General features: G+C 40.4%; 1 protein-coding gene across 5 annotated transcripts in view; it reads right to left on the reverse strand.

Annotated features, from left to right (window-relative positions):
- Positions 1 to 27496, reverse strand: part of ATXN10 (ataxin 10) — a 142788-nt gene that overhangs the window by 14576 nt on the left and 100716 nt on the right. For 2 of the 5 annotated variants that reach the window (XM_080393367.1, XM_080393366.1), the window contains exon 11: positions 1289 to 26435. In XM_080393367.1, coding sequence (XP_080249493.1) covers positions 26248 to 26435 — 188 coding nt within the window. In that variant the 3' untranslated portion in view covers positions 1289 to 26247. The remainder of the gene's footprint in view (positions 1 to 1288; positions 26436 to 27496) is intronic. The other 3 variants (XM_080393369.1, XM_080393368.1, XM_080393370.1) reach the window with 3 other exon arrangements.

A 27496-nucleotide genomic window follows, 5' to 3' on the forward strand; every position in this document is an offset into this window, starting at 1 on the left:
CATGTGGGAGAGTGTGGGGCAGCGGTAAAGGGGAAAGCCCACAGAGTATGTCCTGTCAATCAGCTTGCCATCTCTTCTTCCAGGTGAAACCTCATATAAAGAGACTACTGCTTTGGTGCCAAAGCTATAACAGAAAATAAATTACTAACCTAAAAGACTAACCTTATAAAAGACTAACCTAACTCCTCTTAAGGAAAGGACTTGTTCTTTTTAGGAAGTACCATATGCTGTAGGATGTATAGAGTAAGCATTAATTACGGACAAAGATCTAGGTGCTGCATGCACCTAGAAAATAAATTTAGTTCTTGCCTCAGAGAATTTCCAAATAAAGAGGTTAAGAGAGAAGATTTAGATTCAGGCAGACAGGTAAAGGACAAAAGATGCAGAAGAACAAAGGAAGAGAACAGCCTTGTGAAAGTATCTTCAGGTAGTACTACCTACCAAGCTGTAGACAAAACTTTCTTTTTAGGCATTCTTGCAGTGCAGGCTCAAGGAAGATTTTGAAGGAAAATAACATAATACATGATTTTGTATGACTATAGAAGAATCCTCTAACATACAAATAGCAGCAGAAGAGAAGCTTGACATATTCAGAATAATTTTTAATAGTCTTTACTAAAATAGCTCATGAAATATCAACCAACATACCTTGAGCACAAGGTGATGTCCAAACAAATAAAAGTAATTTCAAAACATTTCAGCCTCTACTGTTTACATACTCTTTAGCACTAATGTTGAACCACTCTGGTTTTATTTTAGCAGGCAACAGCACTTTATTAACACTCTAAAACTTCAAGTTTCCTCAAAAACGCCTTCAGCATGCAATTTGGATGACAGCCAGGCATGAAAAGCCACCTCTGACTGAAAAGTATTTAAAAAATGGAATGGATTTTGGAATGGAGAATATGCAAGTTCAGTTACCTAAGTCTTATGAAAATACAGCAAACATGAAGAGTAGATGGTGTGCCACAGGGAAAAGTCTTACACAGGTTGATTGCCTAATCAACATTTCTTTCATGAACACACTCTTGCTCATAGCATACTGGTGAGTAAAGTAGCACCAGTGGTTTGAGTTACATTCACATGCCAATTCAAATTTTAACTTTATTTAATATATTTGCTTCAAAGAAGAAACAGTCCCATAGTAATATCTCAACCTACCTTAATCCCCCCACCACAGGCACTCTACATTTGGGAGGGGATCACTTCCTGCAACATTAATGGGAGTGTGAAGAGCCTGCATATGAACTGAAACATTTACCTAGTAGCTTTTTAGAAAGTCATTTACCTTGAGCACGCATCCCATTTGCCCCATGCTCTATCAGTGTGGCAGAGCTCACGGCAACACGGTGGTGACTCTCTCCACTTCAACTCCAAAAGCAGTTGCAAACCTTCACAACCCTGTTTTGCCCTGGGTCGTTTGCTTCAAAGAGAAAAGAAAAAAAGGAAATAGAAAAAGCAAAACCAGGGCACAGCATTAGCATTGTCCTTTTCATTCCTGCAGCTGACCAGGAGTGAGGATTAGCTTCCTTTCCGAAATCCTCTGGCCTTTAGCCTTCACAGGCCTGAAGAGAAACAATGGAATTTTGCTTGTTCCTCTTCCTGAGGGCTGAAAACGTGAGAGATTTTAGGAATGGAACCAACAGGAGAGGGAAAGCGTTCTCACAACCAAGTACTGCCTTCCTTGCATTCTTTCCCAGCATTCATGGGACAGGAAAAAAGAGCCAGAATAAAGTGCCTACCCTGCCACACCTGGCCATTATTAATTATGTAGTTAATCAAACCAGAAAGGACACACAACCTAATCTAAGCAGAAACTTGGACAAAACCCGCTCTGTTTCACTGTTGATCTCCCGCTGCTTTTTCTGTGTGGGTAGTCAGGAGCCGTCATTTTCAGGCTGCGTGGACAGGCAAGAGCCAGAACGGGCATATTTAACCTGGGAGGAGGAAAGGTGAGATTTACGGTGAATGGCAGGAGCCAGTTACAAACTAAACACCTGTCATATTAAATAGAAAGATACCTGCTATCTACCGAAACTCTGCAAAGCAGAGTCTGACCCCACCTACAGAGAGCTTGAATTACAGGATATTTGTTATAACAAACAGAAACATACTAGGGAACCCAAGCCAGGAGTCAGGCTGGGCAGAATGTTGCAGCTCTCTCCCCAAGGGGACAACCTTTCCCCCAGTGCAAGGAGCAGCCCTGCCACGGAAGAATTTGTTATTTGCGTAGCCAGTCTCCTTTTTCTCCCTTGGCCCCAAGGCTGGGGGAAGGTAAGGTGTCCTGCTGTTTGTGGCTACGGTCCCATGGGAAGTGCTGCCCCCCCTCATATAGGGAACTGAAAATAAAATGTTCTGTGTGAACTGCAGAGATTCGTCAAAAATCTTCAGACAGGACAAAGGCTAAGGCTATCAATGGGAAGAAATTCTCTGTACTGCACATAAAGAGTCAGTGTGCAGTAGCAGAGGGAAGCGAGGAGTCCTTGCTCATTTGCTGTCCTTCACTTGCAAGACAAAGAAATCACAGTCATGCTGTCACCATTTGCGCAAGGTGAAAAAGCATTTCTTACCTTCCTGAGTCTCTAAATGATCATCTGGAGAGTGCGTCCTAAAGACCAGCCCAAAGGTCCTTACCTGAAGCAGCTGGGGAACTCAGAACCTTCACAGGCACCCAGGACTGGTTTAATGTGGCAAGAAGCAGGATTGCCACAGGAGTGCAGGGCATGCACTCACTTCTTGGAATTCAGCCTGTCATCTGCCATGTTTTGTGGCTGGCTGGTGAGAGAGCACGGCCCAGTTCTCTTACAAGACATGTAAACAAGACTAATGGCATCAGAAGCATTACAGCAGGGCAAAGGCGATAGGAAAAGGGAACTTGCTCTGTGATTACTTGACATAAAGTGGGTGAGAAAACAGATCCCATCTTAGGAAACTACTATATAAAAGCATGCCAGGTTAGATCAAACAACTGGCCTACCCGATATCCTGCCTCTGATGGTATCGAGCAGCATGGGTAGGTGTATGAGAAACACAGCAAGAATAAAACAATCCTCCTTGAGATATTCCTTCTCAGCTTCCAGCAATCTTAAGTATTACGGGGAAAAAAAGGAAAAAAAAAAAGAGATCATATTCCTGCTGATCTGCTTCGTGGTCCTGTGCAAATCACCATCCTTGGGTGCCTACCTTTGTTTGTCCTCCTTCCGTCAACTTTTTCTCCTACTCATTCAAGACTGAAGCACGCCTAGGCAAGGGTTGCCTTGCAACACATATGAATGGCACTCAGCACAAACAAGCCCTCATCTTGGATGGCCCTCCACATGGTCTACAGAGGAAAACGTAGGTTAAATTCCATTCTCATCTAGAAAAGTTAAACAAAAAAAGGAACAACTTGTGTTCTGCTTCTGGATGCAAAAACAGAGGGATTGATAGACAAAACCCCATCAGTATGTAATCTCTCCCCACTTCTACTGCTGCCAGAAAAACAAAGGAACCGAAAACATAACTTTTTGCAGCTTTTTTCCTTTCCATACAACGTCACTAGTGTAGAATACATTCAGAAAGTAAGCTGCATTTGCAATGACTATACAATCTGATGATCCATTAGAGAACCAATACAGCACAGAGGACTGAGAGCCCAGTAACTGCTTTCCATATACAAACTAAATATACTATAATTATTTTCATCATCTTACTTACAAAAAAATCAGAATTTTATTTGAAGGCATAGTTTTAGGAAGCAATGGCAAGTTAAAGCCACAGCCTCAGCGTAAACTAGTTGCTTTCCAATGTACTTGCATACCATTATCAAAAGTGCATGCAAGCAGCTGAAAGGTTGAACAGCTATAATTGAGAGGAAAATCTGGCCTGGTCTCTAAAATCAGGCTGAAATGATAGTTAGATCCATATTAAGCTTCCCTCCGGCTCTGCCCCCCCCCCCCCCTTTTTTTTTTTTTTTAAAAAAAAAAGCATCCAACCCATTAGTTTCCTAGCTTAAGTCTCTCACTGAAAACACTTTAAAATCTGATACTAAACAGCTCAGCCATAGTCCTGATACAAAATACAGTACTACAGATGACACACTGGGAAAAATAAAACAAAATTAACATACCAATGTTTGTGGCTGGACCACTATACCATTACTGGCATTTTGCTTATGTAGTGATTCCATTGGTGTTTTGCATTACATGGCAAAACCATAGGTTCCCCTTCTAAGAAAAGAATTGCTTAATGTGCCAAATGGTACATCTGGAGAATAGCACTGCCAGCCTGCAATGTTTAAAAAAAAAAAAAAAAAAAAGGGAAAACAAAAAGATTAATCTGATGCCTGCTGGCTAGGTTTCTAAATGATGATGCTCCTCACAATATTCCTGTTGAGAATCATATTTTGGTAACGTATTGTCTAAAGCTTTCAGGCTGGAAAGCATCTTTAATCCATTATTCTACGGATTTTTATTTTTTTGGCAAATCCTGTAGCTGCAGGGAAGACGACTGTGGTTTTGGTGAGATAACATGTATTATTAGTGCCTTGATTTAGCTTTTTAATTAAAATATTCTGTTGCCTTCCACTGTCAGAGACACTATCAAGCACAGAATTTATTTGATCTTTGAATGGGTATAATGTAAAATGAAGCCTTTTGCCTTATAGTGTGGATTTAGTGTCATACGGTACTTTAGGTTCAGCATATACATCAGAGAAAACAGGTAGAAAGGATCTATCAGATCATACATGGTCCGTTACAACGTGTTTTCCCAAACTGTATTACACTACTACTGCACAAAGTCTAGTCAGCCCTTCCAAGCAGTGGCTTTTGTTACTTCTTTGGAAGGTTACTGCACCAAGCAAGTTGCTACTGGCAATGGGATTCCTGCATGGGGGGACCTCCATGCCCTATCTGCTGTTACAGGGCTCTGGGTGGCTAAAAGGCTCTGACTGCACAACTGCAAGTGGAGACCTGGTGCAGCAGACCTCCATCTGAAGTTTTTAATTTAATTAGTTTCAAACTATGCCTCCTTTTGAAGCGCTTTCTTCCTGACATTTCCACAGAAACAAAGAGAAAAAATCCCAAGCATTTTAGACCGGAGATTAAAGTATGCACAGAATGATACAAGCAGCAGCCAGATCTGCTATGATTTGATGCCAGTGATACAAAATATAACCTCTATTAGCAAAAGTAACGTAACAGAGGTCACGGAAGATTCTACTGCAGCAAAGCACACAAGTAATTCATGGTAGGTTCAAGACATCACCAAACATATCTATCCCAGCAGACAAGCAGGGCAAGGCAGGGATAGAAAGACGCCTTGGAGCAAGGCTCTGCATTGCTAAAGCTGTGCCAAACCATCCCAGAATACAACTGTGCAAATCTGCAGCCGTTTCAGAAGCTGAAGGAGCTTTCTGGTTTTGAGGTTTGTAACAGTCCCTGCATTACAAAAGGCCATCCAAAGAATACGGATGATTTTTTTCCACTAAAGGTGAATGATTTTCCAACTGAATACCTCCCGGATTCAATGGTTCTGGGCATGCTTTCTGGAGTTTTTGGAAAGAGACATACATGATAGATCTTGGAGCAAAAGTTCCCAAAAGCATTGCTCTGGAGTTGTTCATGACCAGTCTGAAACAATCTGTGGACCATAGTGTACACTCCGTGGAGAAAAAAGGTGATGCCTTTTTCTAAAGAGTATTTCACAGCAAAAAATTCCATAGAGCAAGCAGAGATAGTTGAGACAGGGTACTTAATATGGCAATACAAATGCTTCAGGGATGACACATCAGTGCATGTGACAATGTAGACACAACACAGGTAAAATATTTGAAATTCTGTAAGAGGCTACGGGTCATTATTACCAGCTTGCACTGCTAGGTTAGGGCTGGGAGAGGGAGGCGAGTAGAGACGTGCCTTTCGGGTTACATCCCTTGGAGGCTGCCTTTATGCTGTGAAATTTCTTATCGGTTGGAACAGAGACACTGATGGAGTTGGCTTGGTCAAAATGCTGGTTTTGAATGGCACGTGTATGGCCACTATTTGCCTTCTTCCCTGCCAGCTTAGGTATATGTAATTGTACAACAGACGTCCCTTCAGCTCTGCTGGGTAGATAAACTACTCCAGTCTTCAACTAGGCAACTACCACTTCCCATAGCATTAATGAATACTGAAAAATAGAATTAAACCCATACTGATCTTTTCAAAAGTGTCTGTCATCATCTCCCCTGCACAGACAAATTGCCAGCCATCACAGGAAGGTTCCGTGTTTTGTAATGTGAATTGTGTAAATTGCTTTGGCTTTTATCCATGCTTCCCACATCTGGAAGCACCTCCTCACAAACTGACTACACACATTAAAAGACAGACTTGAAGTTTGCAAATAAGTCGTTTGGCAAACAAACTCACTTGTCCTCCAAATACATTGACATTTTTCATCTCACACAGCAGATCCTTTATTTCCCCAAAGATCAGAATTTTTACATTCCAGAAGGTAGTTTTCGGGATTGCTCTTTAGTTCCTTCCTGAAGAAACATGTTTGAAAATTGATCTTATCTAAGTTATTTCCCTTCTCTGACACAGAATATTAATGGAAATTTGAACAAAGAATTCAGGGCAGCATGCCTGTTGACAAGTGGATGAGGAGTGTCTACATTTAGACACAAGCTATGCAACTTTTCGAACAGCTTTGGCAGACTGATCTCTACAGGCCTGATGTTATTTGTTTACTTTCAATGTCCAGACCTGTGCTTCATTTTACTGAACCATCAGCTCTGAAATCTTTCCTGTGACAATTAATGTGCATCTCTTCTTTTAGTCTCAGACGTCAGATCTACAAGTATGGCTCTCATGGCATGTATAATGACTTTCTGCTTACTTTTATGTAGTGAAAACATCGTTTTTCCTGAAAAACAATGTAAGAGTGAAAGAACAAAGTTCACAGTGAAAATACATGTGGCATGGTTTTATCCTACAATAATGTAACAGTTCCTTAATATTTAACTTTCATAATAACAGCTAAATTAGATACATGCTTTCAGAGACACAAACTGTTCCAAGCCTTGCTGTTTCACAGATGGTGGATGCAGAGATTAAGCGGCTGGCTGAAAGGAACAGAAAGGAAATCTGTGGCAAAGTCAGAACCTGATCCGAGAACTCCTGATTCCTATCCGTTGTCTGAACCACAAGACATTTGTGTCTTCCAACTTGTATTATTATTTTGTACCTGTACATATTGCTTGCCCTCACCACAACCTGTTAACAGAGCTCTTGAAACCATTAGGAAACACCAGCTCTTATCTTCAGTAACACCCATGTTCGGTCTCACAAGCCCTACCCCCACCTCAAACCTGGATGGAGGTCCAGGAGCTCCTTCCACCATCGTTCCCAGACACACAGCACTGACAGCCCTCCCCTCACCAGTCCCAGAAGCACACCGCCACAGACATCCCACCTCCTCCCACCCCCTTGAGCACAATCTGCTTCACAATCTATTTGCTAAACCTGCAAATCCGGCAGCAGAGCTGCTGAGCCAAGTGTAGTACGTGAGTTGTCTCTGTTCATTAGTGTCTTGAAGGTACTTGTGGTTCAGAAGCCCCTTTCTGGTCTGGGAGGTCCACGCTCACCCTGGTGCCCAGCAGCTTCATCCAGCCAGCTCTGAGCTGCCACTGCTGTTGGGAGGGACCAATGCAGTAAATGTCACTTCTACAAATACATTTCTGCAGAATTTAAATTCCAGGAAAGAAAATCCCAAAGCTTTTACCTTTATTTGGGATAACTGAGAACATGGAAACTGTAAGTGTGTATGGGAGGGATTCAGAAAAATACAACCAGCTGTTAACCACTTCAAGTTACTGCGTGTCAATGGGAATTAAATATGACGTGTGTCTTCAAAAGCCTTTCTGATGTGATTTGCCTACAGCTGCAAAGCTCACACCAGAAATACAATCCAGGAATTGCATACCATTGTGTCCTGGCACCAATCACCACAAACTGGCTCGCTGCACCTTGTGTTCACGTGTGGACTACCTCAGGTTCTTGCTAGGTGAAAAGAAACCATGGTGGTTTGGAAGCCATCAAATCCAGCTTCTACAAATTTGCTAAAACAACTCAGAGAAAAAATGAAACAAAGATGAAAAATATTTGTATGGAAGTCTACAGTGCACAGAAAATTTAAAATTAATCACCATTTTAAAAACAGCGATGATTCCTCTTTTAAAAATTCCCTAGTTTTCAAGAAGACACATACCTGGATTTATTGTTCCATAAACCAGTTCATCCAGATTTGTTCCTGTTATCCAGATTCCATAATTTACAGTGGACCAAAAAGGAAAAGCTGGATCCTGTCAATGGATGCCAGACAACTTGTGATTAAAAAAGATTTTTGGGATGAAGTTTCCCAAGTAACCATGGAAAAACCACATATTGATCATTTGACTTCAGTGTTCTCCATTTCCCAAGGGAAAGAACATAAAAACACGCATTTGTTTACATCAGGTCAAAAGGAAGTGGTAGAAAGAATGACTGTAATACTGCCCTGTCCAACATTATTGCTTCACTTTCTCAGCGCCTGCTGATGTTTGAAGTGAATCTGCACAAAGTGTACCTTTGCTAAACTTCTAAAACTATGTGAAATCTCAATTATTTCTGAACAACAAAATCAAAATTAGCTGAAAATAGATAGGCAAAACCAATGCCATCTTCTTTCTCTCTCTGTCCACCAGCAGGAGCTGGCAAAGCCTATCTGAATCTGTATTTGAACCCCACCAGCACCATTGCAATTTTGTTACTCAGAAACCTCGGAACAATGGAGTTTATTTAAATGCTACAAATAATTTCTGGTCCCTGCCTCCAGTTTGATCAGCCTTCATAGAAATGTGAGGAAGCTGTGGAATGGTAACGACAGCAGATAAGGAAAAGAGGATTATCATCAAAGAGACTTACCTTACAGTGATCATTTGCAAATATTTGAGCTACGCCTTCCATTATCATAGCATTCACCATATTCTTTATATTACAGATATAGAAATGCCCAGGAAACATTCATTTCAAACTATGAAGTTATCCCAAAGGTGAACACTTTGAAAAAATAGAATACCTTACTTGTGCTACCTATGAGTTTAGTTAAACAACATGGAAAACAGGACTGTGGTCTTCCTGACAAACGTAAAATGGAAACAAACAGGTCTCGTGTGGAGATTCATGCTGTTAATTTGATTGGTAACCCCTGGAAGACGCTCTGTCATTAGCATATTATCCTCCTGTTCCACAGCACATCTGACAATTTATTTCTGACAATTTGCTATTACTCCTGGGTGCAGTGGGCAGCCTCCCATGTGTAGCAGGCTCCAAAAGAGTACACCCCTAAACTCATAGCTCCTCATAGGCTCTCGTAATTATTACAATGAGAAAGGACAAGATGCTAAACATTTTCTGTGAGGCTTCTTCTGCTTAGAAATTCAAAAAACAATTTGTAATCTCATGAACTTTGTTACCTCAGCAATAAGACAGGATTATTTTTATAAGTTTTTTTGTTTGGTTGGGTTTTTTAGGGAGTGATAGGAGATAGCAGGACAGCAGTGAATGAAACAGAAGGTATCTGTTTGGCATTCGGTGCCTGATAGTTGCTAATGTTGTGGGCTGGAACAGTTTGATCTAGAATTTGCCTTAAAAGAGAGAAAAAACATTAATAAATAAAACTAGGTAAGTCATCATGGTGAAGGAACCCTTGGGATCCAGCATTTGGAGAATACTCTGTGGATTGTGTATTCAAGGAGAAGCAGCACTACTCTTCCCTCCATAACCAGCTTCCACACAATGCTCCCGCCCCATCTCCAACACATCCTTCACAGCAACAAGTTGTCCTTGGCATGACCCATGTTTTCAGCTAGTAAAGTCCTCCTCTGTTCCCCCCATTCCCTCAGAAGGCATCAGTTTTCTATTTTAAAAATATCAAGTCACCCTATCTCAGCTGCATTATAAACAAAGACAAACAAAACAACCCAAAACAGTTTTGTGTGCGCGGAACAAGAACAAAACACTTCAAACCCAAAGAAGTTTCCAATAAGTCACTCATTGAAATTCAGGAAGAAAAAACCCCAAAGGGTAAAAATACCCCCACGTATCCAAGTTCTCTGAGGCCATTTCTTTCCCTCATCTGTGTTCCATCATCTTCTTCCTTATCCAAAAAAGTTGCGGTGTCCGTGGGAGTATGAAAAAACATTGGTGTGACCACCAAAAGGAACTCTCTGTCTGGCAGCATAAAGCCACGCGTTATCCCGTCTCCAGGAACTCAGCCTTGCTTCAATGGTCATAAATATTCTCTGATGACAAAGAAAAGGGCAGTCAATTCATCCAGGCTGAATAATGTTTTAAAACCTTGAAATGCACATGGGGATCTGTGCTCTGTCCCCAGCCAGAATGTAAGATCCATGGGAAGCAACCCCTGACTGGTCTTGCGTGCAGGACATCCAGTGCTGCCCACCTCCATCTGCAGGGTGAGCCAGGCAGGAAAGAGTTGGGCTTCTCGCTTTCTGAGGTCCCAACCCAGCTGGTGGCCATTAAATTTATCTGAGGAAAGTATGAAGCCTTAAAACCTTCCCAATTCCCTCCCTTGTAAAAACACTTTCTGTTTGGTTTTTTGTTTGTTTGTTTGTTTGTTTGTTTTTGTTTTGTTTTGTTTTTTTTGCTTGCTGACCTTGTCCCATCTTGAATGTGTATAGGAAGGCAGGCTTTGCATTAGGCAGGCGTCACTGGAAGGAGTATCACAGTGTAGCAAATTAAAATACCATATCCATGAGGGTGATAAGTCTCAATGACATCACTGAATGACCCACAGACACATGAAGGCTGAAGAAAGCATTCAAGCACAGGCTACCTGGTTAATGATAGCTAGTGTATGTGATTAAAGGGCACTCAGAAAGTTAGCTCACCTTTTTAGATACACTCTGCCCTTGGAAGTTTTCAAAGTTTTACAAAACATGTACATACATGTTTTTGAAAAGGAGGAAAGGACAAAAAGAACCCAAACAACAAACTCACTAGTTACAACACTAACTGTACACTACACTGCATAATCAGAAATCTCCTGATTTTCAAGAGCGTGTTACTTGACGTCTTGTTGCATAAATATTCTGCTCGTGCAAGCAGCTCCACGAGTGATTGGTAATGTACGTCACAGTCTTGCAAAAGTTATTGATGAGAAAATTATCTTTACAACTAGCTTTTATGTCGTCAGTGGAAAAAAAAAAATCTAAATGTAAATCACTCTCCTCTTTTGGCCTCCCTTTCCACCTTCCAACCCCAAATTATTAATAATATATTTACTATGAATAAATAATAACTTCATGCTTACCTGTATGCCTTCTCATTTTATGATAATCTTTTAAATTGAATTTAATCTTGCCATTCAAGGTAGAAACAAGTAATAAACCAAACCTGTTTATTAGTGTAGTTTTAGAATTATATTCGCATTTCTTCCTTGGAGAATGTAACTACTTGTTGACACAATGGAGGCCAAGCATGCGTTTATGGTGCATGTTATCATTGTGTGGCTAATAGAGGGAGTTTACTTATTCCACAGATGACTGCCACAAGAGAATTTAATTGCTCAATAATGTGTCGATGTACCCATGGGAAGGGTTTAAGTCATCTGAGACCTGTATTGGGAACTTGCCAGGGACCCCAGCACTACCTCTAATTTGCACGAAATGGAAGAATTGTGGCTGTAAGGATAAACAGAATGAGAGAGAAAGTCAGGAAGAGCCAAAAAGGCACCCCAAATCTGAAACTTTGTTAGACTTTCAGATTACATGAATAAATTGGAAGTTAAGTGATTTAAGTAAAAAGTTTTAAAGTTTCTGATTTAAGAGAAAGATTAAAAACACCCATTAGATTAAAAGAAGCTTTTAAAATAAACTTAATTTATATTTTTTAAGGGGTCCAGGATGTGGAGAGTATTGCCACCTAGCCATGAGATCCTAGCAGATGTTAATGCCGCCTCATAAAAAATGATTATGACATGCTACTTAAAAAAAAAAAAAAAGAAGTAGTATTCCTCAGAAAATCGAACACAGCTAGAAGGGAAAAACTGTTATCCAGATGCAGGAAAGAAAAGCTGTTAAGAGTATCAGACTTCCAAGGGGACAAGTAAATGTAAGTGCTGTGTACTCCAGTACATAAGATGATCTGCATCAGGGAGACATCACCTCACCAAGAATTAAAGGCTCAAAAATAGACACAACACCTGATTGAAAAACTATTTAAAGACAATTAAATCTCTGTACCATCTGCACTATGACAATTTTTTTACTTATGTATGAAGTATAAGTGCAACATCTGATTGAATACTAGTGCAAGATAAGTAACCGTCAAAGCAGAGTGAAGAGCTCACTGAACATTGCATATCAAGTAGCACGATGCAGGATCAACTTAAGAGATCAGAAAATTTTCAATACTTCTCAAGGAGGCAGAGAGTCATAGGATGAGATTCAGCTTGGTGGAGGCCCACTTTTAAGTATATAACTCCTTCCATTGATTTTGAGAAGGCTACCCAAATGCTTTAGTTCAGAAACATGCATTAAAAAACAAATAATCTGGGCAAATGAAGGCCTTGGTTAGGAATCCATCATTGGATGTGTTGAGCTTTTCAAACCAATGGCAAGTGTAACTCTTGGAGACCCACGATAATGTAAAGAGACCCCAGAGTTAGAGCAAGAATGACCTCACAGCCCCCGCTGGCTAGGACAAAACTAAGATTTAAAGCCTATCCCAGCATCCCATTGGAGATTTTTTCCTGAATTTTCAAAATGGTTTACAGGATACTTTCCATCCACCTTTTCTCCAGATGCAGTTCAGAAGAACCTGCCCACTCTTAGCACGAAAGGGTTCAGCCCCAAACCCCACAATGAGTCAAACGATCTGATTCAATGAGATGCACCATGTCATGATGTAATGCTCATCTCAGGGCCCATATGTAACCTACTCCATTTTTTGTTTTTTTAAATATATATCCTACACTAGTTTTGCTAATTTCACACTAGTTTTTCAAACTAGTCACTTCCCCCGGCCCTCCCTCTATTTCTCCCCCTCACTCCAATATGATTTTTCCCATTTTCAAGTAAGACTTAGAAATCTGCCCAATGGCAGGTGGGTGGAGGCGCTCCAGATACTATGTTTGTTGGTAGCCCAGCAGTTATTTGTGGTTGACTTTTTTTGGTTGCCCACAGTAATTTCCAGGGTGGTGTAAACAGACAGATGTGGGTTCTTTTCTGCTATACAGATCAGACCATAGAGAGATATCAAAGGGAAAAAACAAATCCATGAATAATGCACTAGTGGTAGCGTTTGAAGCTCAGAACTTTAAAGACTGACCCCTGAATTTATTGGTTTCATTGTTGGCTATGGACATTTAGGGTACCATACAGCTTTTGAAATCAAAACATCACTGAAAGGTTTACCAAATATTTAAAAGTTCATACGAAGTGGAAGTGGGCCTAAGTACCGGCAAACTCAAAGCTGATCCCGCCCTGACAGCACTTCCTTAACCTTATACGCTAAAATTGCTCTTTCCTTCTTTTCCTCACTATCACACGTTGGTTTGCTTTTTCCTTCCATGAGGCATCTCCATGGCACACTGCTGCTGTAACACTGGCAAGCTAAAGGGAAGGGGGCTTTGAGGGTGTGCGTGACAAGGTAGGCCTTTTGCTGGGGTAGATTAGTAAAGCTCCGCTGATCTCAGGCTAACTCGTATTAGTCAGGAAATTCTGCTCCATGTTCCCTTTTCCTTTTTTGTTTTTACTGGTACCATTATGCAAAAATGCCTTCTGCTGGGTGATTTCTGTGTGCCTCATGTTCACACAAGAGACACATTGTGGCATTTTCCCCCTTGAGATCAACAAGCAGCACGATTAAAATCACGTTAACTCAACAGTGCAACTTGCTAATCATTCTTCCTCTGGAACTGCCGGCTAAAGCTTTTTTCATCATTTATTTTTTCAGGAGGATTTGTATATGTTTCTGTCAGTCTATTTCAGATCACGGCAGGTTACGTAGGCGCTCTGGTTCATGGCTGGACATAGATTATTTTAAGCAGAAGGAAAAAGGAGTCTTGGTTTTAACGGCATTGCACTGTCATCTTGCGGTCGCAGTGCTCGGCTCCTGACCCGTATTTGGAAACGCCTTGAACAAGAGCTGGAACAAGAGCTGGACGTGAGCAGGAAGAAACAGCGACTGCCTCACTCCTGGGGCTTCGGTTTGTCTGGGGGCCTTCCTGCCACTCTTGTGACAACAAGGCACACTGACCTTGCTAACTGTTTCCACTTCAGTTCTTTCTATCTCCTTCCTTCCTGAGAGGAGAGCATGACCTCCCCCATAAAACCATCGTTATTTAGAAGACTTCATCTCCTCCAGACTTCCAGTACTTCTACTTTGACTGACTCAAAGACACGTTTTCAGGGCAGTGTCGTGTGCAGCCCTCCTTCCTGCCTGAGCTTTAAAAAGGGAATGCTCTACCACTGCCAGCTCCTGACTGGTTATACATCTGTTTCCACAACTGAGGCAGGGCACGCCAAACACTTCTTGGCTTCATTCACTGTTTCCAACTTGTAAACAACAACCACTTTTGCCGCTTTTTCTGGACTGCTCAAGATAATCAGTCTGGGATTCTCCTTGTAGACCTTTCCAATCAGCTCAAAAGAGCTAATTTCCTGAGCTTGCCTAAAACAGAAGAGAAAACCCTCAGCTAGGCTTCCCTTCGCCTCCAGTTGTGCTGTTCCCAGCTAGCGTGCTGCTCTGCCACCTGCCTCCTCGTACCCTCCTGCTGGCTAAAAAGAACCATATTCCAGAAAGACACACAAAATACATTCTGTCCCAGCAAAGTCTGACCTAATCAACTATCAGTGCATGACGAGAAATGATGAAATAGTAGTCAGCCTAACTAGTTACTTCCAAGTGTGCACCATGATGCTACCCGTAACCTAAACCACAGATTCCAAAAGCTGCAACCTTGTCGTCCTCCTCAAAAGGCAATATATCAATCTCCTGTTATGCAGATTCTTCCTTACCCTTTTACCAATACCAGGAATCAAAAGCTTAAAAATCCATGTTGTTTCTATTTGTGCTCTAGTTATTTCTCTGGTTAGAGAACAAAAACTTACAAGGTCACTATTGTTACCTTCCATTTTGGCTTTTGCATTTGTTTTTTTTTTTTTTTTAATTTTGTACTTGAATTGCCTACAGTTTAAAATGGTGTAAACCATGTTTACTTCAACTGTTTTTACATGTGAAAAAATGTCATGGTCTTGCAGATGGATTGCCACAGAAAAACTTATGCATTGACCCAAAATCTTACTACCAGCAGAGGGATCCTCTGTGGGCTCTGGAACGCATTAATGCACCATTCAGAGTACACACAAGGTTTACACTCCAAAACTCGCAAAATACAATATATTTATTGCAAGGTTCTTTTAAAATACCTTATAGCTGAAAAAAAAAAAAAAAAAAAAAAAAGGTCAGAATTATCTATTTTATCCTCACACTTTCAAAATGAGTACATTTTGGTTTAGCTTCAGAAAAGAACAAAACTTCTTGCAGAGATAAAATATAAAAACACTTCAGAAAGAGGACATGGGGGTACTGTGGAGACTTTTGGAACTGACAAGCTACCACTGGTGCAATTGCCGTTGTGAAAGAAATGGACTGAAATGTGAAGAATCTTATTTGTGGTAGATTTAGCAGAGATGTTAGGGGATTAATCCGACTGATAATGGGTGCGTGGTGAAGTCCAGGTACAGAGATGCCCCTGAACCCAGAAATCAACTGCAGAGGACAAAGCAAAACCAAACCAAAACGGGGACATGGCTCACAGCTTGATATTGTGGGAGCAGGAAAAGTTGCAGTCTCCCCAGAGGGAGAAAATCTACATGCACACACAATCCAGGCAGCGTCAAATCCCAGCTGCTGCAAGGCTCCAAGAGCAGGGTGCCTTGGCTCTGCTTCGGACAGACCACCTCTAACAGCAGAAGACAGCTTGATGGCTAATTCAGTCCTTCGCCTCACCTACCGATACTGCCAACAAGGCTGCTAATTAGTACTAACTGTGACGGTGGTTTCTGTGATGTGGACAGCTGTTTGTGAAAAGCTGGACTGAGACCACCAACTCACTTCAGACAGGCCACTAAACAGCTATCTGAGGGTAACCACTGGGTCGCTAGCAACTTGGGCTGGATTCAAACTAGTGACTTCGAGGTGAAAAGGCTCCATATTCAATTACCAGTCCCCTGAGTCATCCCATCCACCCTCTATAGTTATTTTCAAAGTGCTTTAGCAAGCAATATCTGAGGACATTACATGTGTTCAAAATGCTAAAAATACACATCTAAAAGGGAAGAGAAAAGATCAGATCACCCAAAAGGATATTTTCTTTTCTGTTTAAAAAGAAAATAAAGGAAAAAAAGGGGAGGAAAAATCACGATTCCAACACTTTAAGCTTGGGAGGCTTTTTTGTTTGTTTGTTTTTTTGTTGTTGGTTTTTTTTTTTTTTTTAATATATAAAAAGCCTTCCCCCACACCCATTTTGCCATACCAATTCATTTCTTGCAAATATCATTAGAATACTAAAGAAAAAGGGACTGTTCAGGGACACACACACACACAAAATTCCTTTTACCTTTGTATTTTCTAAATAGCCAAATCAACAGTAGAAAGAAGGGAAAAGTACTTTAGGGTGGGGAGTGCCAGAAGGGTAGCAGGAACAAAAAAAAATGCTGAAAGATGGATTAAAAAAAGCCCCACGTTGAAAACAAGTCCTAGGGATCCCACACAGGGCTTCTCAAACTTGCAGATTTGTTTTAAGAGCGACGCTGCCCTCTGGTACCCCAGGATATGGTATTTTCAATGCAGCTCCAGAGGCCACCAATCTATTTTTGTCACCTATCGTGGAATTTGACAACTCTCACCAGGGGCTCGGTTAAACAAGCCTCCAGTTTTTAAACAAAGTGGATTTTAATTGAGAAGCACCTGTGGTGAGAGTCTCTACTGGCATTATTAAAAAGCAAATTTATCACAGAGAATCATAGAGGCAGGGGGTGGGGGAAAGAGTGGGGAGGGGGAGTCCGTGCCTACGTCATACCTGCAACACAGTACCATTCCTTTCATAAAAGTCCCTTGAAGAAATGTGTAGGATTTGACTGCACCCCACGAAGAGTGTTTTTCCCAACAAGCTGTTCCCAGGGTGTTGAAAAGCTATCATTCATAAAAAATTATTGAGGGGGAAGGAGGTAGCAAAGGGGAGTTCAGAAGGCCAGGGACACCAGTGGAAACCACAGAATGAGACCCTCTGTAAAGCACGCACCTGTTTATGGCCACCATAATAGCTTAACTAGAAAGCTTAAAGTTCCAAATTGTGGGGGGTGGGAGAAGGGGGGAAAGAGGGAAAGCATAATGGATGCTTGTTCTAATATCAAAATACACTTTAACCCATGGAGTGCAGGCTTACAATGGATGGCTGCAGTTCAGAATAAAGCACTGACAATAAAAAATGCACAGAATTGATGAGGACACCCTTCCGACACATCTTGGTATCATTAAATAGACAGGGGCTTGGGCCAAAGATTGGAGGTGCACCACTTTATAAAGTATATGGCTAAAGCCCCCTGTTTATTAAATAATACTTAATGTGGCCCAGAAAGCAGTTGAAAGTAGGTGCCAAGGTCTGTCTAAATGCAGTAATAAACAACTCCTGCAACCATAAGTTTACAAGGCAAGGAAAACAGAGTGAAATCACCCTGCAAAGACTTGGATGATACACAAATGTTTAGAATGTCAAAGAATGTGCTGGAATTTTAATGACACTATTAGAAATCACCAAGGGATTATACCAACAGTGTTATGCACGCACTTTGCCCTCAGTGAGTGGTAAAAGTGATGTACTGAAGCCTGTTGGTCCAGCTGAAAAGACATTAAGCACGAGACTCCTCACAGGTATTGGTCAGTAAGGATTATTTTTTCCCCGGCAAGGACCTAGACATTTTCATCCATTACTCCCTTATAAAGTGGAGCCAAGACTTCTCAAAACATTTTGAGAAAACAAATCTTGAATTGAGGGAAACCACTGGCAGGGGGGATATACGTATCTCACAGGGAAGCTGGGTTTAAATCTTTTAAGTCTTCTGAGCGAGGCTGGAAGGCTGCCTTTGATGCAAAGTGCTCAGTCTTGTTGACAAACTAACCCTTCTGGCAGAACCTATTATGACGGGCTGTAAAAAGCAGAACAGGAGGGCTGGCCCAGAAATTTGGAGGGAAATATGGGGTAATACAAGACAGCTGTATGCTTCTTTTCATTAATATTGGTGGCCCAACATTTTCCCATTTGTTAGTGCACATGCAATGCTGCCTTTTTTTCTTTTTGCTTTGTTTGTGTAAAACAGCTTACTGAACCTCATTTTAAATCAAAAGTAGGAATAGTCTATGATGTGCCGAAGACAAGAAATGCATGACGCAGAATAAAAGTGGTAAGGAACTGACCAGAAATATCACCTGCTCTACATCCTATGTCACAATTTGTTTCTCTTTTTCTTTTAACATCACCCCCAAAATAATAAGATATTTTGCCCTTCCAAAGGGCTTTGATCTGCAAGGGTTGCCTTAGCTATTTTTGGTTTTTTTTTTTTTTTTTTTTTTTTTTTTTTAAACACAGACAGCTTGGACTGTTTAGATCTGTATTTCTAGGTCTAACCATTTTTAGTCAGTTTGTTCTATATATTCTTCCAGCATGTTCTACACCTCTTCCACTTTAATTCTTACATATAGCATTAACAGCTGAAAAAGTTCTGTAGCAAACGTAGGCAACTTCATCCACAGTTAATGAATAGGTAACCTGAAGCAGCTAATGGATTCTTCTCCACTCCACTTGCAAAAGAAACCCCACAAAAATTAAATACATTGTGAAGCCCAGTGCAACACACTGATCTTGTAACATAAGACCACAACTTCAGGCACTCCAGACAGAACAGGACAGGTTCTTACCACTCTTTCCACTGTTCTTCCTAGGCATTGCTCTACCCAAATGCAGTATCACTTCCTGCCATTTCTGGTAAACAAAATATTTTCAGGAATTACTGGCAAGAGATCATCACTTACCATTTAGCTAGTCAAGCTGTGAATTATATAAGTAATAAGCCACAAAAAAGTCCTTTTGTCATGAATGCTTACTTCCCTACTTTTTCCCCAATTTGCTCATAGCAGTTTACCTTACAAAAGAAACAAAAAACTAGTTTCATGATTGGTTCAGTGAGAAATGTGTCGAACAGCACATTACATGCTAATGCTCAGTGTTAAACTGATTTCTCATTAAAATTATTTAAATGTATTTTTAAAAAAGCAATACATAAAGCATTTATCACGAAAACCCAAGAAAATGCTTTTATAAGCATTCATTAAACAGCTCACAAAGGACAGATTTTAGGAAGCAATTGGCTGCCTGTACTCAGTACTGGGGAGTTCTGTGTTCAGTTTTGGGCCCTTCACTACAAGACAGACACTGTGGTGCTGGAGCACGTCCAAAGCAGGACAATAAGGTTGGTGAAGGATCTAGAGAACAAGCCTTATGAGGAGTGGCTGAGGGAACTGGGGTTGTTTAATGTGGAGAAAAGGAGGCTGAGTGAAGACCTTAATGATCTCTACCTGAAAAAAGTTGTAGTGATGTGGGTGATGGTCTCTTCTCCCAAGTTATAAGTGACAGGACAAGAGAAAACAGCCTCAAGTTGCACCAGAGGAGGTTTAGATTGGATATTAGGAAACACTTCTTCACCAAAAGGGTTGTCAGGTATTGGACCAGGCTGCCCAGGAAAATGGTTGAGTCACTGTCCCTGGAGGTATTTAAAAGGCATGTAGTGGCACTTAGGGACATGGTTTAGTGGTGGACTGGGCAGTGCTGGGTTAACGACTGGACTTGATGATCTTAAAGGTCTTTTCCAATCTAAACGATTCTATGATTATAATAACTTCCAGTAAACACAATTTCAAAATCCAAAATTCCCAGGCTAACACTTGAAAATTCCCTCTACACCCACAGCTGGGACTTAATGTTTAAAATAGATTATGTAATCCATATTTGTTTCCTTATTATGGTGTTGTGAATACAACGTAATCAGGTATTTCTGAAAAAGAGGTCAACAGTAAAATAGTTATCATCACTAACATTTGCTATGCTTACGTTTTAGACCACTGTTGAGAGGCCTGTTCAGTTCACACACTTCAGATACATTTTTTAGGTATTTTCCTAAGGCAACATAGGTTTTGTGCCTACTTTGATCACATTTTCAAAACCCATTGAGAATAAAATATCTTAAGAACAACTCCACCAGAAGACAAATTAGAGATTGGACTGTTTGTCTTGTAACCAATACTGACTATGAACATATGTCAAAAAGTGTGAAGATACTGAGAACTCTTGAATTATTACAAAACACCCGCAAAACTAAAGATATTGCATAACAACTCCACAAATGGACAGACAGGAATGACAAAGTGAATATTCAAACAGAAAACCCTTTTGTGCACTTGTGTCTTTAAACTTATGTTTGCTTGTACTCAAAAATGATAGGAAACTTCTAGTTTTAGTATAAATGTGTTACGGATGTCACTTGAAGTTTAAGCAAGACCAAGTAGAAATTACAGTGCATCTTATTAATAGAGCTTTTGTGATGTCCCTGCATCACTGTTGGTGAGGCATTAGCTCTGGACTTCCATCTGTCTTTACCTCCAGCTGCTTTTTCCTTCCCTATAACAAGATATGAAAAATCAGAATGCTCCAATTTGATTATATATTTTCTGGTTTTGATTAAAATATTTTAACTACTTCAGTATTTTTTTCAATTACATGCTAGTTTTAGAGTAAGCTGTCAGGCTGGACAATATGCTGAGGCAGACAGTAGAGTATCCTTGATTCTGATAAGCAACCAAAAGCAGTACAGAGCCAATCATACTGGGAATAAAACTGGGGTGAAAGTAGACATTGCTTTGATCTTAGTCTGGAGAGGGGAGGCTCTTCCTAAAGGATAACTTTTGGGCAGCAAAATTCTGCAACTGTCAGAGCCTAGGAGGAATGATGCAAAATAATCACACTTAATTTGTTTTATAAATGGACTGATAAAAATGTTCTCCATCTTCCAGTAGTCCTCTCTTGGACCTGAACTACCCCCTCTTTCACCCTCTGAGATCCATTTTTATTTATTGTTGCCTTCTCCAGTCTAAGCAGCTCCTAACTCCACATTAGATGGACACCACCAGGCAGCTCTCAGGGAAGTGCAGAGAATCTCTCAGCTCTTGATTTCTTTTACCAGCACCACACTAGCGAGGAGCAATAGCTGTTGAAAACACCCTGTACAGACCCTGGATTCATGACGGGAACAAAGACAATGCAAAAGCATATTTAGTAGCTCAGCTCTTACAAGTCTCTACTTACAATGCAAAAACTAAGGACTTCCAGAGTTTACAACAAGGCCAGATTTGGACTAGATTATGATAAAGAAATGTGCATAACCCTCATTTATATTGTGAATTAAAAAAAACAACAACCAACATACATTTTAAGGATACTATTAAACTGTACAAAACCCAACGGCAGTTCCTCATCCTCAAGTTACTGGATTTTGTCAGAAATCACTGTGAGAGAAAGCTCCTGTAAAGAAACCAATTAAGCCTAAAGCAGCATAGAAAAATTCCACTTGAATGGTTACAATTTGGCCAAGCTACACACAACCAGAGCTGGATCTTAATACGGAAATCATCATTTAACCCTGAACAGAGACACTGCTAACAGGTGTGCCCATGAACAACGAAGACCTAATTATCTTCCCCATGTAACAAGGTAAGGAATACTTGTCTTCAAGCAGACTTTGAAAACAGCACCGTCATGGTTTAAAGCTGGCTGGCAACCAAGCACCACGCAGCCACTTGCTCACCCCCCTCACCCAGAGGGATGGGGAGGAGAATTGGAAAGGAATGTAAAACTTGAGGGTTGAGATAAGAACAATTTAATAGGGAAAGCAAAAGTCACATGCACAAGCAAAACAAAGCAAGGAAATTCATTCACTACTTTCCACCCGCAGGCTGGTGTTCGGCTATCTCCAGGAAAGCTGGGCTCCATCACGTGTAATGGTTACTTCGGAAGACAAATGTCATAATGTCAAATGTCCCCCCCTTCCTTCTTCTTCCTCCAGCTTATATACTCAGCATGATATCATATGGTATGGAATAGCCCTTTGGCTAGTTCAGGTCACCTGTCCTGGCTGTGTCCCCTCCCAATTCCTTGTGCCCCTCCAGCCTTCTCGCTGGCACGGCCCAAGGAACCGAAAAGTCCTTGATTTAGTATAAAAATCACCCAGCAACAATTAAAACCATCAGCGTGGTTATCAACATTGTTCTCACATCAGAGCCAAAATACAGCACCGCACCAGCTACCAAGAAGAAAGTTAACTCCATCCCAGCTGAAACCAGGACAAGCATGCACGGTATTGCCCAGCTGTGGCCTCAACATCCTGCAGAGAAACTCCAAAGGCAATCAAGGAGAACACTGGCAATAAAACCATGAAATTGCTTTCGGCCGGAGGCGCCCGGCGGGCTCGCAGCGCTCTGCCCCCGCGGGGCCACGGGCACCTCGTCAGCACCTTGGACAGTGCCGCGGCCGCCACCGCCGCCCGCCACCGCCGCCGCGGCACGCTGCCCGCCCCGGGCCCGCCACCCCGCCTTGCACCTCCGCGGGTGCATCTTGCATGAGAAAGCCCTTGGGATTTCAAGGAGGAAGTGAAAAGGCAAGGGAAAACGCGGTCTTCCACACAACACACAAATTCCACCCCCTACCCCCCCCCCCGCCCTACACTTAATACGAAGAAGTTCTACTTGGAGCACTGTAAGACGACAGCAAACTCTCAGCCAACATAGAGCCACGATACGGATCAGGCTGGGTAAGATCTAAGGTAATTTTGGGTACAGCCTCATATTTTTTACTACTTTCTCATTTGCAAATAAAGGTAAGGTTTTTTTCAGAGTCTCACTATGCAAGCACACTGACTTCAAAATATAAAACCAACTACTATATAAAAATGGTGGCGATGGCATTAACTCCCTAGGATTTTATATTTTGATTTTACATTTAAAACTGTATTTTAGAAGTGCTTTAAGCAAAATAAACCTGAATTATTAGAAGCAGCAAAAATTCAGAGCTTTGCAAACATTTAAGCCTATTTCTCACAATTGGCAAGAAAGCTCTTTGAAAATCTATCCACTTATGACAAAAAAACAACTCCCTATTCCCTTTTAATAAAAAATAGACCTTAAAAAAAAAAAAAAAGACCTGATCACTATTGTTTGAAAGCACTCGAAAGCAATAAGATGGTCACAAGACTTGATCTGACTGTTCTGCCCCTTTACAAACTCAATAAAGCTTGCTTTTTATGACTGATTGCTGTGCTGTATTAATCCCCTAGCATATAAAACAAGCCTATTGGAGACTGGGACTCCACTGGGGGAGGACAGGGAAGCTGTTGTGTTCTGAGAATTAATCCATCTAGGAAAATCAAAAGCCAGCCACTCACAATACAGTAATCAGCATGTTCTCCACTGTGAAAGCCCTACATTTCCCATTTAGAAAACACAACTATTACTCCAATATGTACCGAAACACACAAAACCCTTTTATTTATTTGTGTTTGTTATTAATACGGTTTATATTTATGTGTTTGTGCCTATTCCATCGGTGGGTATACAACCATCATCAAGTTAAAAAAAAAAAAAACACCAACAAAAACCCACAACAAAACAACAACCCTGTCTATTCCCAAATGCTTAAAAGGAAAAAGGGACTCCCACTGCTTTTTCCACAACCAAAGTTCTTTCTGGATTTGCTTTGTGAACAGGACTTTAACTCTTTATTACCCTAAATAAAAGAAAATTCTTTGCATTTTTTTTTCCTTACACAGAAAATTAATTTTCTGTTCAGGATAATTATACAATTTTTTCTCACTTTATTAAATGATCTAACATGAGCTTCCTAAGTAGTGGTGCTAAAATAAATATGTTTGAAGTTTTATAAGTACTCAGTTGAAAACAACTTCATTTCTAGGTGCTATTGTATTTGATGGTCCTTTGTTAGAAAAGTTTAATTCTCTCCTTTTAAAGTTGAATGATGCAGCCTTCTGAATTAAACTTAAGAGCAGAATTTTTTTTTTTTTTTTTTTTTTGCCATTTAGGTGCTAGACATATGAATTTTCTGTTGTATTAAGAAGATTAAAAAACCCCAAACAAAACCAGTTGTAAATCTTACATGACCCAGTAATTAAACTGCCAAATGAATTCTGGCCTAAACACCAGAATTAAGGCTTATAGAAATCATTGAGAAACTACAATCTCATTGATGATGTTCTCAAGAAGAACCAAAACCATATATCCTTTTCCATTCAGCTAGCAAAAAGATACCTACCTGTATAAGAAATTACTTTATAAACCAGCACTTAAACACAACAGTTTTTAATATCCACTGAAATGTTCTTATCAAATTATTTTTAAAAGCACTTTGCTTATATTCATATTTATTCTTTGTTAAAACAAAGAACACTTTCTCCCCCATTTGTTTTGAAAGATATCACTAAACCCAACAAATCTTACAGTCTTTGTTCCTACTGTCATTATCCTGTTATATACATCCTTTACTTAATAAACCACTGAAGTCAACAGTTTTGCGTCATTGCCTTTAAAACCAACAGGTGACTGAAATCCCACTAGGTCAATTCAATTGTCCCACTGGTCTGCATGGCAGACACTGAAATCTTATGGTTAACCTAAAAAGATAATAGCAGGCTGGCTATAGTCACAATCATTTTTAAGTATTGCTGTGTATTTCTCATAGTTCAAAGCATCATGGGTTTGTTGTTGGTTTTTTTTTTTTCTTTCTCCCTCCCCCCCCTCCATTTTTAATCAAAAAAACAATTGGAGGTGCAACAGCTGATGTACATGGCTGAATGTCTGTTACATGTACATGTAGTTTTAGTACATAAACTTGCCTTTCCATTCAAGAATGGGATTAAATGACAACACCACGGACAATTTAACTTTTCTGGGACCTTCCTGTTACACACAGCTGAAGATAACCTAATGACAGCAGTGATACACAAGCACTAATAATAAAACTTTAAATCTTGTTTTCCTTATGCATGGAGGATCACATTTCTCAGCTACTAGGGGAAAGCTATGGCACACACAGAGTTAACCATGCCTCCCCACCCTTTCTTCACCCCCCTTCTCCCCCCCATCTCATTCATGCCACATTCCACAGTGGCAGGGTCCAACAACAGTATAGGAGGGTACCCAAAATGAAGAGGCAGGGCCTTCCATTCTTCTGCCTCTCTTGAATTAATTAACTGGAAATGAGTTTTGTCAATGTTTTGGAAAGGCAGAGGGGTGAAAAGAAACTGCTAGAATTAATCACAGTGAGAAACTACCTCTTCAGCAGTCTGCCAGGGTTCAGAAAACCCATGAAGAGTGCAAAATAAAAGGAAAGTGGGCTGACTTACCATCCAAAGGAACAAATAAAATTCAAACAAACACCCAAGTCTCCAAAACAGAGACATGCCCCAGTGCAAAGGAATGTAGCATCTGTTGCCACAACAGCTTCAGCTTTGCTTTTAATATACTTGTCATGAAGACTGAAAGGTAGCAAGGTAGAAAAGACAATTTAGTAATAATTTAAATACACAGAAGGCATGCCACATTTAATTCACTGAATATTTATGTACATGCAGTGTTCCACTGATCCTTATGTAAGTAGAGATATTTAAGCACCATGATTGAAAATGAGTAACTTTCATTGTTTAGCCCTGACTCAGCACAGATCTTTTAAATGGAGAAAGCAGAGTGCAAGGCAGTTATTTCTTTGTTGAGTTTTTAATGACAGTTATCTCCAGGTTCAGCAATGGAAATTACAACCCAATACTGCACGCATGACATCTTTCTATTAATGAAATAAGTAATGAAATTTAAACCATCTGAAAAGATCTTTTTCCATAGATTAATTTACCTAGGTATTTAGAAAATATATAGGTGTCCTTTTGTTTACAAGAGTGAGGCAGAAGTATCACTCAGCAGTTTTTCTGAAAATGAACATAACACTTCCAGCAGACTGGAACTGAAGAAATCTTGATTGCCCAGACAGGGGTAAATATTTTAAAAGATAAATCCTCCTTTCATGATTTGACTGTTCTTAATTTTTTGTTCATGAGGGCTTTTTCCTGGCAGATCTCAGAATTAACTTGTCATCTCGTTTCTCTATCTCCAAACCCGTCCTCTCAAGGGCAGAATTGTCAGCCAGCCCCTTCTCCTCCATCTGCGCAATAAGCTCTTGGTTTCTCTCATTCTGTTCAGTGAGATTTCGGATAGCATATACTGCCCACTGGTTCACAACTGTTGGACAAAGTTAAGGATCACGTATTTATTTAAAGACAATGCTTATTTTAATTATTTACTGCATTCCCCCTCCCCAGTTCTTCAAACCCAGAAAAACAGTGGAAATCAAGGGTTTGAAAAAGACATTTAGAGGCAAAAACTCTGAACCTGAAAATACTTGCATATGAGGTAATTTAAATTTAAATGACATATGGCCACTAACTTCAGGCAAATTTACTAGGTTATATCTAGAATTAGAAAAACCCCACAAATATAATCAAAAGGCAGGAATTAAAACGATGTATTGTTTTAAATTGAAATTGCAGTTAACTGAAATGTTCCAGTGATTTTCCTACTGACAAAAAGTCAGTCACTGTGTTACGGTCTGAACACTTGGACACTACGCTTCCAAGACCTGGCAAACAAAAGGAGCTGTAAATCTGGTACAAGAAGGAAGACAACTATTATTTTCACTGTAAAAGTTGAAGAAATGTAGAAAAACACATCCTATGCAGGTTAACAACTGAAAATAGCACAAGTAATATGGGAGACACTTAAAAATACTTAACTTCTAGTATTATCTAAATGTGATTCGTTGTGCCTGGTGGTTTTGCAAACTCGCAAACAGAACAGACACTAAGATCATCAGTAGGTAGCTCCTGCTCATGTTTAAATGGGCACAAGCTGCAACTCATTCACCTTCTAAGGTGGTCCCTTGAGGCCAGGATTGAGGCACATGTCAGGGCCATAGACAAACGATTTAAATTCCCAGGATTATCAGTCAGGCATCTTCCAAGTGAACTACAGTGTTCATTTTATGAAGTGTCAGAGATGTTAGTCCCAATTCTGCAGCTGAAAAGCTATGTTACGATATAATCTTTCACAAGTTACCCATATGGGAGGCAAGCCATTCTGAATCACACAGAAGTGGTTTGGCTGCAGGGCACCAATTATTTACTACATGTAGCTTCACATCCAGTAGAGGAATATGCATAATTTACTCATGTCCTTGACGTCTTTAGAGTTGGACAGTGTCTAAGCACAGAGATAAGTTAGTATTCTTATGGGCATTTGCCAGG

Source organism: Falco punctatus (assembly GCF_963210335.1).
Source record: "Falco punctatus genome assembly, chromosome: 6".
NCBI lineage: Eukaryota > Metazoa > Chordata > Aves > Falconiformes > Falconidae > Falco > Falco punctatus.